This window comes from Hemitrygon akajei, chromosome 2 (genome assembly GCF_048418815.1).
Source record: "Hemitrygon akajei chromosome 2, sHemAka1.3, whole genome shotgun sequence".
Taxonomy (NCBI): domain Eukaryota; kingdom Metazoa; phylum Chordata; class Chondrichthyes; order Myliobatiformes; family Dasyatidae; genus Hemitrygon; species Hemitrygon akajei.
In genome coordinates, this window is record NC_133125.1 from 160,325,585 (window position 1) to 160,339,382 (window position 13,798).

Consider the following 13,798-nt stretch of genomic DNA (forward strand, 5'->3'; position numbering starts at 1 on the left):
GTGTAGGTTCCAAGTCGGGCTCTGGGTCTACCTGCACCTCGTGACCCAGGGGCAACAGGTGGTTCTGATGGAGAATATCGACAGGCCCATTCCCCTCCTCTGGTTTCACCCGGGAAAACGGGTAGGATTGGCATCTGACTCTCCACCGCACTGGGCGTAGCCGCCCAGCGTTCAGCCAGCTTGTGCATTCCAAGTACCCCTAAATTCCTTATGAGGACTCGGTCTCCCAGCAGGAGTTGGGAGAACCTCACCCTTTGATCATGCTTCCTCTTATTTCTGTGATTCTGCTTGGCAGCCGTGACCCCAGCTAATTCATAAGCCCTTTTCAGCTCCCTTCTCATATCAGACACATACTTCAGATAAACCTTCGGTGGTAAGTCACCATCGTCAGTCCCAAATCAAAGGTCAAATGGGCAACCTCGCCTTGTGCTCAACATCAGATAATATGGTGAGTACCCAGTAGCTACATTTCGAGTACAGTTGTAACTGTGAATCAGACGCCCAGTATGTTGACTCCACCTGCTCTTCTTGCTGATCTCCAGGGTCTCGAGCATGTCTAGCAAGGTCCGATTAAACTTCTCAGGCTGGGGATCGCCCTGTGGGTGGTAGGGCGTTGTCCTTGACTCCAAGCATGCCCAGTAAATAATGGATAAGTCTGCTCTCAAAATCCCATCGCTGATCACTATGTATCCATCTGGGAAGGCCATAATAAATGAAATACTTCTTTCATAACACTTTTGCCACCATAGTCACCCTTTGGTCCTTGGTAGGAAAAGCCTGAGCATATCTGGTGTGGTCCATCATGACTAAGACATTTGCTGTGTTGCCAGGAAATCTATACACACCAGGTCCAGGGGCCCTACACTCTGCAAGTGGGACAAGGGAGCTGTCCGTGTAGGCAGTGTCTTCCACCAAAAGCATCGAGTGCATGACTTGCAGAATCCTTCGACTTTCAATTTCATCCGGGGCCAGTAATATGGGTCTCTGAGCAATCCATAGGTCTTTTCCACCCTCAAATTTCCAGAATCATCATGGTGACTTCAAAGCATTCGTCCAATACTTCTCAGGCAGAACCTGCTGGCAATGCCTGGGTCAGTCTGGGTGTGACGCGACCTGACCCGGTATGAAATGTGGTACTTCAACTTCAACACAGGCCATTCTTGCAGTAATGGAGGCATCGACGTATGTTTTGTCTTCTTCTCCTGAGCCGTGTCTCCCTTTTCAACCACTGCCTAAAAGGTACCAATGCCCAGATCATTTCGCTAAGCAGCTGCCATTTCCCCAGAGCTCAATTCCAGCAGCTGATTTGTCTTCAGAGCAGTCAGGTTACAGTAAACTTGGGGGATGGCGTCATCAGAAGCTCCCAACTGATCCACCGCTTGATTCTGCCCGCTCATTTCCCTCTGCCTTCACGGCGATGGCAAACTGACAGATGACCTTCACCCAGGGGCAGGAATGTTCTCCCACTCCTCGTCCCTGACAAAGCATCAGCATCAACGTTCCGGTCTTTCAGCCTGTACTTCAGGCTGAAATCATAGGCTGACAACACTGACAGCCACCGATAGCCTGTGGCATCCAGTTTCACTGAGGTCAGGATGCAACTTAAGGGGTTGTTGTCCGTCCTCACCCCAAACATGGCCCAATTGAGGTAGTCACTCAGCTTATCCACCATCGCTCATTTCAACACCAGAAATTCCAACTTGTGCGTGGGTTAGTTTTTCTCTCAGAGAACGACAAACTCCAGCTTGACAAACGTAATGGTTCTTAACCCAGTGCCCTGATCCTGATACAGAACGCCCACCAAGCCCTCTCGGCTGGCATCCGTGTGCAGTACAAACAGCAATCGTGGGTCCGCAAAAGCCCGCACCAGCGCCTGGGTTAGCATCTCCTTCAGCAACTGAAAGGCCTCTTCACATTTTACATTCCCACCTCAGTCCCAAGGGCTCCGATGGACTAAGCTACTCTCCACCCTCCTGTCCTTTTACCTCCTCCCCAAGGGAGGGTAACTGCCCAGAAGCTGATTCAATGGGTGACTCTCTTCTGCAGAGCCCTTCACGTCTCTCCGATAGTAACCACAGAACCCGAGGAACAAGCGCAGAGCGCTCACAGTCTGGGGTCTTCGCCAAGTGGTCAGTGCCTCGATATTAGCCGGGTCTGTAGCTACTCCATTCCGCGAGATAATGTGCCTAACATAGCTAACAGACATTTTGAAAAACCGGCACATGTCTAGGGAAAGTTTTAACTCTTTAGCTCCCAGGCAGCTGAGCACCTTCAGTAGCCTTACTTCATCTTCCTCCAAGGTGGATCCAAACACTATAAGTCATCCAGATACACCAACACTTCAAACAAATTTGTACCCCCACCATTTTCTCCGTGACCCGCTGAAATGTGGCAGGGGCTCCCGATAAGTCCTGGGCATCTGTTCAAACTAGAATAATCCCAGGGGACATATAAATACCATCTTTTCTTTGTCAGCCTCACTCATGGGGATCTGGTAATATTCCCTCCTCAAATCCAGTGTACTGAACCACTCCACAACACTCAGACAGGCCAGAGCATCTTTGATCATTGAGACTGTATACTGGTCAGGAATGATGCGCCTGCTCAGAGTCCTATTGTCCACACACATCCGTACCTTCCCATTCTTCGTATGGGGCACTACTATCAGAGATGCATGGGGGATTAGGGACTCATTAATGATCCCCGCTTCCTTCAAATCACACAAATACTGCTGAATGTCTTCCACCTCTGCAGGGGCCAGTCGCCGTGACCTTTCTCTGAATGGGGTACCCTTGGTCATCCAGAGAGTGGAACAAGTGCTCTTGGAGCAACCCACATCAGACTCGTCAGTGGAAAAGACACCTTCCAGCTTCAACATCTTATCTACCAAGCTTTTCCACACCGCAGGCATGAGTGGGATCTCGAATCAGCCATGATGAATGGCAGATGAGAATTGATGGGCTGAATGGCCTAATTCTGCTCCTATGTCTTATGATCGTATTGTCTTATAGGAGTCACATGTTAAGGATAAAAGGTGAAGTATTTAAGGGGAACTTCTTTACTCAGAGGGTAGTGTGAGTGAATGAGCTGACAGTGGAAGTTGCAGATGTGGGGTCGATTGCAACATTTACTAGCAGTTTGGGTAAGTACGTGGAATGAAACAAGGCATGAAAGGCTATGGTTCAGGTAAGAGTCAATACAACTAGGCAGAATAACAGTACAGCACAGACTTGATGGGTTGAATGACCTGTTTCTGTGCTGTAGTACTCTATGACTCTGAAATATCACCTAATTAATCTGATAAAGACCCATGAATCACCCAATGATCCATGAGTTTAAACAAAGGATAATGAAGACAGTGGGGCAACAGTTAGTGCTGTACCTCATTTGATATGGATCATTGATGCTGTCTGTGTGGAGTTTGCACATTCTTTCTGTAATAGTGTAGGCTTCCCTGGGTGTTTTGATTTCCTCCCATATTATAGATAATTGGCTCCGTAAATAGACCCTAGAGCAACAGATTCAAATGGGGGTTGATGGAGCATGTAATAGGATACAAGTTACAGGGAAAATGTATCAGGGAATGGAAGTGATGGAATTGCTTTATCATGAACCTGATGGACTGAATGGCCTCCTTCCCAGTTGATGTGTTATGCAGAAGAGGGAGCTTAAACCTTTATTGGATTCCTGGGTGACAGGGTTGGTGTTCACTCACTGACAATCTGCAACCCCTCACAGGCACCAGTTTTATACCAGAGATGGGGATCCGATAACCTGTGGCTAAGTAGACAACACACTCACCTCTTGGTCATAGTGCTCGAGTCCCACTCCAGAGATTTCAGCATGAAGTCCAAGGCAAATGGCTCTGTCCAACCTTTCAAGTGGATGATTAACAAGAAAATGGGAGATCTCCCCCATTTCTTTTGGTTTTATACATAGCCAGCCACTCTGTTCCTCAAGAGAACCAACTTTATCCCTTACTATCCTTTTGCTCTTAATACACTTGTAAAAGCTCTTTGAATTATCCTTCACCTTGACTGCCAAATCTTTTAGCCTTCCTGATTTCTTTCTTAAGTATTTTTGCACTTTTTATACTCCTCAAGTACTTTATTTGCTCTCTGTTTCCTATACAAGTCATACATCTCTCTCTTCTTCTTTATTAGAGTTTCAAAGTCCCTCGAGAACCAAGGTTCCTTATTCCTCTTCACTTCGCCTTTAATCCTGACAGGAACATATAAACTCTGCACTCTCAAAATTTCTCCTTTGAAGGCCTCCCACTTACCAACAACATCCTTTCCAGGGAACAACATGTCCCAATCCATGCTTTTTAGATCCTTCCTCATTTTCTCAAATTTGGTCTTTTTCCAGTTTAGAACCTCAACCCGTGGACCAGATCTATCTTTATCCATGATCAAGTTGAAACTAATGGTGTTATGATCACTGGAACCAAAATGTTCCCCTACACACACTTCTGTCACCTGTCCGAACTCATTTCCTAATAGGAGATCTAATATTGCATCCTCTCTAGTCGGTACCTCTATATATTGATCTAGGTAACTATCCTGAACACATTTCACAAACTCTAACCCATCTAGACCTTTAACAGTATGGGAGTCCCAATCAATACTTGGAAAATTAAAATCCCCTACAATCACAACTTTATGTTTTCTGCAGTTGTCTGCTATCCATTTTGACCTCAATTTCTACAGCCTCCTGCTCTGTTACAAACAGTGCACAGTGTTACACAGTGCAACCTTCCGGACTCAATATTGAATTCCCCATATTCTGGTGACTAGTTTCTGGCTGTATCAGAACTGGCCATTTCTACCAGTCATCCGTCTATGATTTAGCTCTGTTTTTCTCTCTCCATTGGAATCGCCTGATTGGGTGGTCATGATATGCCTTATCCCTGTGATTAGTGACACCTAACGCAGAAAAAGAGACATAATAAGCTTTGAATTATCACATTATCCTACCTGGTCTCATATGTTACCAACATTCTCTCTTTTAATTCTTTTCCAAATGGTTCATATCCTTTGTCACAAATTTCAACATTTTCCTTCTATTGTTGTCAACACCTCTATCATTTCCTGCTTTCTGTTACTCTTCTTTCTTAGTGTGTTCACATTTGCCACCCTCCAAACTGCAGGAGCCATGCAGAATTCATGGAAGTCTGGAAAACCAGAAACACAATCCATCATTTTCATAATTACCTTTTTCAAACTATTGAAGTTAGGTCATCGAGGGATCTTGGGATTTATCACTTTTCAATCTCATTAGTTTTGCCAGTACCAGTTCTTAATTGCAACTGCTATTTCTACATTTCCAGTCTGTTTTTATTTATTAATACAAATTCTGTTCAATTATTCACTCCCTTAGCTTCTCGTCATCTCTGTGAAGACTGACAGAAATGCTTTAAGTACATAAACAATCTTGACTACATTACATTCATCCTCCATATTGGCCCATCTCCAGACGTTGCCAATCTAAAGCTAATACTCTTTGCCTGTGTTTGGCCAATAAAGCTTAAACTTCAAACATTCTGAACAAAAAAGATGATCCAGGCTTCTATATAATTAATACATGTTACCAATACCTGAAGGTTTTATTTACTTATTTATTGAAATACAGTGTGGAATTGGCCCTTCGAAACATGCCACCCAGCAATCCCCTGATTTAATACTGGTCTATTCATGGTTCAACTTACAATGACTAATTAACCTACCAACCAACAGCTCTGTGGACTGTGGGACTAAACCAAAGGACCCAGAGGAATCCCACATAGTCACGGGTAGAACGTACAAACTCCTTACAGGCAGTGGCAGGAATTGAATCTGGGTCACCTGTACAGTAAAGCATTGTGCTAACCACTGTTCTATCATCCCGCCCCAAGGTATATGGTCTTTGATAGAATTGATCCGCATTATTATCACTAATTTGATTTGCCCATTCTATATCGAAAGACCCAACTTCACTGTAGTAACACCTTCCAATGTGCTGTGCCTCTATTTTCAGAATAGCAGGTATTCCAAAAGGAATTCACTAGGATAATTCCTGATAGGAGATGCTTATCCTATCACCAATGTCAAAATACTGTATATTGCATCCATATTCTAAACACATGAGTTTCTGCAGACGCTGGAAATCCTGACCAATACACATAAAGTGTTAGAGGAGTTCAACAGTTCTGGCAGCATCTCTGGAGAGGAATGAAGAGTCCACATTTTGGGCTGAGAACTCTCATCGGGAATGAAAAGGAAGGAGGAAGAAGCCAGAAGAAGAAGGTGGGGGAAGGGAAGTGTACAAGCTGACAGGTAACATGCAAAGGCAGGTGAGGGGAAGTTAGGTGGGTGGAAAAGGCGGGATGAAGTGAGCAGCTGGGAGGTGATATGTGGAAATGCTTCACAACATCTACAATCTTCCCCGTAGCAAAGAAATCCATTGTAGCCTGTTTGAATGATTATCATCCCATCGCCCTGACCCCCAGAGTGATGAAATGTTTTGAACGGCTTGTTAAGCCACATATCACAGACAGCCTCCCCTCATCGCTGGATCCTCTACAGTTTGCTTATCATCCAGATCACTCTATGGAGGACGCAATATCCACCACACTGCACACAGTTCTCTCACTTGGACAATAAAGACACTTATACCAGAATCCTGTACATTGATTTCAGTTCAGCATTCAATACCATCATCCCGCAGAGACTAGTGGAGAAACTGTCGCTGCTTGGCCTTAACACTGCCATGTGTCGCTGGATTCTGGATTTCTTGACAGAGACACAACAGTCAGTCCGTGTTGGCAGGAACATCTCTGACTCCATCACACTGAGCACTGGATCCCCACAAGGCTGTGTGCTCAGCCCATTGCTGTTTACACTGCTAACACATGACTGTGCAGCCAGATTCAAGGAGAACCAGATCATTAAATTTGCTGATGGTGGGGCTCATCAGCAAAAATGATGAAACAATGTACAGGGAGGAGGTCAAACACCTAGAGAGCTGGTGCAGTGACAACAACTTGATGCTTAATGTCACTAAAACCAAGGAGACGATCATCGATTTCAGACGATCTCAGCCTGAGCACACACCCCTCAGCATCAGTGGCTCCACAGTGGAGAGAGTGGAAATCATCAAGTTCCTTGGGGTGCAGATCTCGGACAATCTCACCTGGTCCAGGAACACCACCAGGATTGTGAAACGGGCCCAGCAGAGATTGCACTTTCTGAGGAAACTTTAACAAGCATCACTCCCCACTAACATCTTAACTACATTCTACAGAGGCGTGGTTGAGAGTGTGCTGACCTTTTGCATCATATTCTGGTAATCCAGCTGCAGTGCTGCCAACAAAAAAGCCTTGCAGAGGGTGGTTAGGGGAGCAGAGAAGGTTATTGGGGTCTCCCTACCATCTGTCCAAGACCTCTTTCAGAGTTGTTGCCTCCAGAAGACACGGTACATTATTAAAGACCCCTCACACCCTCTCTGTGAACTGTTTGTTCTTCTGCCATCAGGCAAACTTTACAGGAGCATCAAAATAAAAACCACAAGGCTACTAAACAGCTTCCTCCCACAGGCAGTCAGACTGCTAAATAGCCGCTCTACCTGACTCTGCTTTGGACACTTTTAACTTGCACTGGACACTTATAAATTGATTTTAACCAACATGTGGCCATTGTGTTTTACAATTTATTGTTGTGTTTACTAGTTATTGTCACGTTTGTTATGTTATGATTGCACTTGCCCCTGGGAAACGCTGTCTCATTCTACCCTGCAGAACTGATGTATGGTTAGAATGACAATATAGTTTTTGAATCTTGAATCTTGAATCTTGAATCTTGAAATGGTAAGTGTCTGAAGACAAAGGAATCTGATAGGAAAGGAGAGTGGACTGGGGGAGAAAGTGAAGGGGAAGGGGTGCCAGAGGGAGGGTGTAAGTGAAGAAAAGAGAAGGGGCCAGAATGTTGCATGGAAAGAGAAAGTAGGTGGAAGGAGGAAAAAATTAACAGAAGTTAGGGAAATCAGTATTTATGCCTCAAGATGGAATTTAAGGTATATTGCTCCTCCAATCTGAGAGTGACCTCATCGTGGCAGTACAGGAGGCCTCGGACTGACATGTCAGAATGGGAATGGGGAGTGGAATTAAAATGGCTGGCCACCCAGAATTCCTACCGGTAGTGGACAGAATATATATATATATGTATATATATTCCTTTGAGGTAGAACAATTGGGCATCTCAAGGAAAATGTTCAGATATTTCCTCTTGTGAAAGAATCTCAAACAGAGTGACACTGTTAAAAGTGCTGAATGGCCAGCTACCGTTCCTATTACTTTTATTTTCTGTCCTTAACAGCTCTAGTTTTCTCATGTCCTTATCAATGCTTTCTGCCATTTGCTGTTTCCTACCTTCACCCACACTCTGCGCTCCCACCCATTCGATCGTCAACCGTGCATGTATCTCTGTGCACGGCTACAATGAAATACTTACTTGCAACAGCACCACTGGTACATAATATAAGCAGCACTCACAAGGAGAAAATACATTGAACATAAGCATAGTTTTTACAAAAACAAACATGAAAATTATATTAAAAAGACAAAGCCCAGAAACTAATTTGTGCCCCAAGATTCATTTTCTTGCAGGCAATCACAGTAGAACAAATAAATACAACAGAATCAATGAAAACCTACACACAAACCAACACTGACAATCAACCCACGTGCAAAAGAAGACAAGTGGTGCAAATTCAATCAAACAATCAATTGATGAATTGATCAATAGATAAATCAACCAATCAATCAACCTGAGCTGAATCCTTCAGGAAACTGCCATGGATGGACCCAAGCTCATGCAGGGAAAGGAGGGACTTGGCATGGGGCCAGCAGCTCCCTCATTGCATAAAACACCCAGAGCTACAGAAACTGTAACAAAAGCTCCAAAGACCTCATCCCTGGGAGAGAAAAAATCTTTGCCATGAAGTCATATGAAGGCTACACCTGGGGACTACTTGAAAGCCTGGCCCAAGACAGAGGACGTTGGTGAGCAACACCCCAGTAGTGGGGATGGACTTAAGCAACTAACAATCCTTCAGGAGATCGTCATATTGCTAGTTTTTTTCAGACAGTTCGAAAGCATGTTTCTTAAAGAGAGTTCATTGGTGGCAGATACCAACAATGGTAATTCAAATAAAGTAATATCTGGTGAGCTACCAGCAAAATATTGCCGTAAGGAAAAGGATGGAGGATGTACCAAGGAGAAGGATGAGGAGGACAGCAAGATCAGTGTGGAGTGGGCTAATACACCAGGGCATTTTCAGATAAAGTAAAAAGTGGTACTGGGTCTCTTGAAGAACATTGAAGTTGATAAATCCCCATGGTTTGATGTGATGTACCCATAACCTGGAGTTGGGCAACATCTCTGGAGGGAAACAGTCAGTTGACATTTCAGGTTGAGACCCTTCATTAAGAGCAGAAAGAAAGTGGGGAGAGAGCAGCTATAAAATGTGGGGCAGGAGGGGTGGCGCAAACTCTGGTAGGTGAGAGGTGGATCCAGCTATGGGAGGAGTGATCAGCAGGTGAAGGAGGATGAAAAGTGAGAATGGTGTAAGAAGCAGGGAGGTGATACGTGGAATTGACAAAAGGATGAATAATCTGATTGGACAGGACAGAATCAATGGAAGGCGGTGAGGAGGGAAACCAGAGGGAGGAATCTGTGGGTGATAGACAGATGGAGAGGGCGGGAAGGCAAATGAGATAGTGTGATAGGGCTGGAGGCAGGTGGGTGAGGTAGAGGGGCAGTGGGGTGGTGGCTAGAAAAATCAGTATTCATGTCATTAGGCTGGAGACTGCGAAGACACAACAGCATTCAGAACATAACCACATGATAACATTCAGGCAGCAGAATCAATATAGTTGGATCTAAACAAAATCCAGATGTGGGCAGATAAACAGCAGATGAAAATTAGTGTAAATAAATGTAAAATATTACATATAAGGAGCGGAAATGATAGATATAAACATACAATGTTTTTTTCTTGAGTTAAAAAGTGCACTGTATGAGAGGATTTGGACATCCTGGTAGACTCATCACTATCCACATCTAGACAATGCACAGAAGTGATTAGGAAGACTTATAGAACGTTGGCCTATATATTGCGCTCAGTGGAGTCCAAGTCTAGAGACATTCTCCTTTAGCTGTATAATGTGCTTATGAGGCCACACCTTGAGTATGGAGAACAATTTTGGTCTCCATATACTGTGAGGGATGTGAAGGCACAGGAGAGAGTTTAGAGATCAGCAACAAGATTTGTTCCAAGTCTGCAGGGTATGAGCTATGAAGAAAAATTGAAGGAACTAAATCTTTTTAGCCTAAGATGATGTAGAATCAGAGGAGACGTGATCGAAGTGTTCAAGATCATTAAGGGTGTAAGTAAGGTGGATGCCAGCTGCCACTTTAAAATTAATCCATCAACGAGTGCTAGGTGGAGACCGATTAAAGGGAGATTTCAGACTAATATCAGGAAGCATTTCTTTATACAGCAAGTTGCAGACACATTGAACAAACTATATAGTTGTGTAGTTGATAATAGTGACTTTGTGACTTTCAAATCCAAACTCAATAGTTAGTTCAACACACCATGTGAATAGGAATTTGGTAAGTGGGTCGAATGACCTGTTCTTGTCAAAAACTTTCTAATGTTCTAATAATAAGAGGTGCTGTACCTCTGATCTGTGTCTAGCCTCCACATGACAGTACAGGAGGAGGCTACCTGGATAGTCCATTGAGGAGATGACGGGCGAGTGCCATTTTGTCCCTGGGCGGGGCTATGGTATTGAGTGCCGGAGTGGGGATGTCCCATCTGCGTGTCTGTGTAAACCATTCCTGTTTCTTGACTGAGTGTCTGTGTAAGATATCTTCTTACCTTTTGTGAGAAACACTCCCAGCGTGAAGAGAAGTGCAAACAACAACATATCCGAGCTCCGAGCGGGAGCCGAAGTTTCCAGACAATTCAGGGAAGTTTCCAGCGTCTCAGATTCCTGGACTTTGGACTCTGAGCACTGAGACTCGGTGATGTGTGGAGAGTAAAATCAACAACAGCTTCCAACCGTAAACATTGAATATTGAACCAGGGAGTGGTTCAGCTACCTGTGAAAATGAAAGGAAAGTAGACTCAGTCTGATTATGGAACTGAACAATGTATTGAAGAATAAGGGTAGTTTATGCCATTGGAATCTGTCGTTTCAGTCCACAAGATCATAGCTGATGTTCTGATCACCCTCACATGAAACTGGTAAATTAGTTTATTTTTGTCACAAATAAAGTGAAGAACTTGTTGCGTGTACTGTTCATACAGATCAATTCATTACACTGTGCACTGAGGTGTTACAATAACAGTGTCAGAATAAAGTGTTACAGAGGAAGTGCAATGCAGTTAATTAGGTGGAAGGTCACAGCAAGGTAGATTGAGTTCAAGATTCCACCTTTCCATAAAACATCTTGTGTTTCAGTATTCATAATTTCTAATGCAATAAATTACCAGGACAGAGAATTCCAAATGTTTACAGTTCTCTGAGTGAGGAAAATTTCCATTCTTCTATTGAATAGTTTGTTCATTTTTATTGGACTGAGAGCTGTTTGAGAAACAAAAGTAACAACATTCATCTCTGAACCTTCACCACCCCACAATTCCAAGTGGGGCAATCTTGTTCACTCACCTATTGTGGGACTTTTTACACCACAGCATGATTTCCCTTTCAGGAATCCCATGTCAATTCTAATCATTTTTAAGCAATCTAATATTGTATAATATTCCAGGATTTTTCCCAAATACTGATTTCAGGTTAACAGGTTTAGAACTTCCATATTTTCTATCTTGTTCCTTTTTGAAATGGGCCACATTTACCTGCATCCATCTACAGAAGACACATTAGAACATTTTTTTAAGATGATGCCCAGAGGATCCACTATCTCAGTTATCCAGCACTTTCAAACCTTTGATTGTAGTTCATATATCCAATGGGTTTTGACAAGTTTTACTCTCATTAACATCTTCAGTATTGATCCCTATTACTCCATCAGATGATCCACAGTTCGCTGTTTCCGGGACTTTTCTCTTTCATGTTGATGGACATAAAGCCTTTGTTTGAATCCATGTGCCTTTTCTGCTTCCTCATAATACACTCAGTGGCCACAACTTTAGATACACCTGTACACCTGATCGTTAATGTGAGTATATATTCAGCCAATCTTGTGGCAGCAACTCAATTCATAACAGACATGGTCAATAAGTTCAGTTCAAACATCAGAAAGGGGAAGAAAATATGATCAAAGTGACTTCCATCATGGATTGATCGTTGGTGCCAGATGGGTTGGTTTGATTATCTCAGAAACTGCTGATCTCCTGGAATTTTCATTCACAGAGTTTCTAGAGTTTACTGAGAATGGTGCGAAGAAAAATAAAACATCCAGTGAGCAAATCTTCTGGGTTGTTTTATTAACGTGTCGCACCAGACAATCAGCCATTCTTGTCTGGCACGTGGTGTCAGGATTGATCTCATTTCGGATTAACCGGGTCACGCTATGAATGTTCCTGACTCGACCCTTGTTTTTTTTATGAGGCCAAGTGGCTAACTCGATGCTCAACCCATCACGGGTGGAAAGTGTGCTCAAGGGATGGCCCGACTTGGATTTGATCTCAGGAACCTTCGACCCAGTGTCATTGCGCCACCAGCCAGCCAGGTTCTGGGTGAAATGCCTTGTTAATGAGAGAGGTCAAAGGAGAATGTCCAGACTGGTTCAAGTTGACAGGAAGGTGACAGTAACTCAAGTAGCCACACATTACAGCAGTACCGTGCAGAAGAGCATCTCTGAATGCAGAACACGTCGTAACTTGAAGTGGATGGTAACAGCAGCAGAATACCCCATCGTGTTCCGCTGCTGTACTTAATAAAGTGGCCATTTGAGTGAATTGTCTGTGCGTGTGTGTGGGGGATATATTTTTGCCTTTGACTCTTTTCCTTTTCACATATTGAATCAGTCTGTTTTGCCTCAAGCTGATAATACACGCACTTTATTTTCTCTTTTTCAATTTTTTGCTGATCCTTTAAGGAGTTGACCCTTTTGGAAAATTGGGCTCTCTTCTGGGGAAGGTTGGACATGTACAAGAGGAACAGTTTGCACCTGAACTGGAGTGAGATTAATACCATAGAAGGAAGGTTTGATTGTGCTACACAGGAGGAGTTAAACTAGAGCTGCAAAGCGATAGGAACCACAGCGCCAGAACAGATCATGGAGTGGTTGTAGAGAAGGATGTTGTAAAGCCTACAGGAATCAAAAGGTTGACCGTGGAGTGATTAATGTTCTGAGTTGCATATATTTCATTGCCAGGAGTATTGTAAGAAAGGCAGATGAGCTTAGGGCATGGATCAGCACGTGGAATTATGCCATTGTAACCTTTAGAGAGACTTGTTTGCAGAAGGGTCAAGCTCAAAGTTCTGGGGTTCCATTCTTTTAGCTGTGATAGAGCCGGAGGGATTAAAGTGGGAGGGGTGGCTTTACTCATGAGGAAAAATGGTTCAACAGTGCTTGGTCAGGATAGAAAGGAGAGCTCATCCAGTGAGGCTCTGCAGGTAGAACTGAGGGGAAAAAAATGTATGACCATGATAATGGGATTATATTATACAGCACCCAGCAGTTCGCAGGATTTACAGGAGCAAACTTGTAGAGAATTCGAAGACTTTTGGAAGTGTCACTTACACACAACCCTGTAAAAATATCAGCAGCAATAGAACCCACCTGGA

At 43.7% G+C, this 13,798-nt stretch overlaps 1 protein-coding gene across 1 annotated transcript in view; it reads right to left on the bottom strand.

Moving 5' to 3' along the window:
• LOC140717274 (uncharacterized) overlaps window positions 1–11,027 on the bottom strand; it is a 133,646-nt gene extending 122,619 nt beyond the window's left edge. The window contains exon 1 of the mRNA XM_073030703.1: window positions 10,921–11,027. Within this exon, the coding sequence (XP_072886804.1) occupies window positions 10,921–10,969 (49 nt within the window). The 5' untranslated portion in view covers window positions 10,970–11,027. The remainder of the gene's footprint in view (window positions 1–10,920) is intronic.
• Window positions 11,028–13,798: the final 2,771 nt, after the last annotated feature.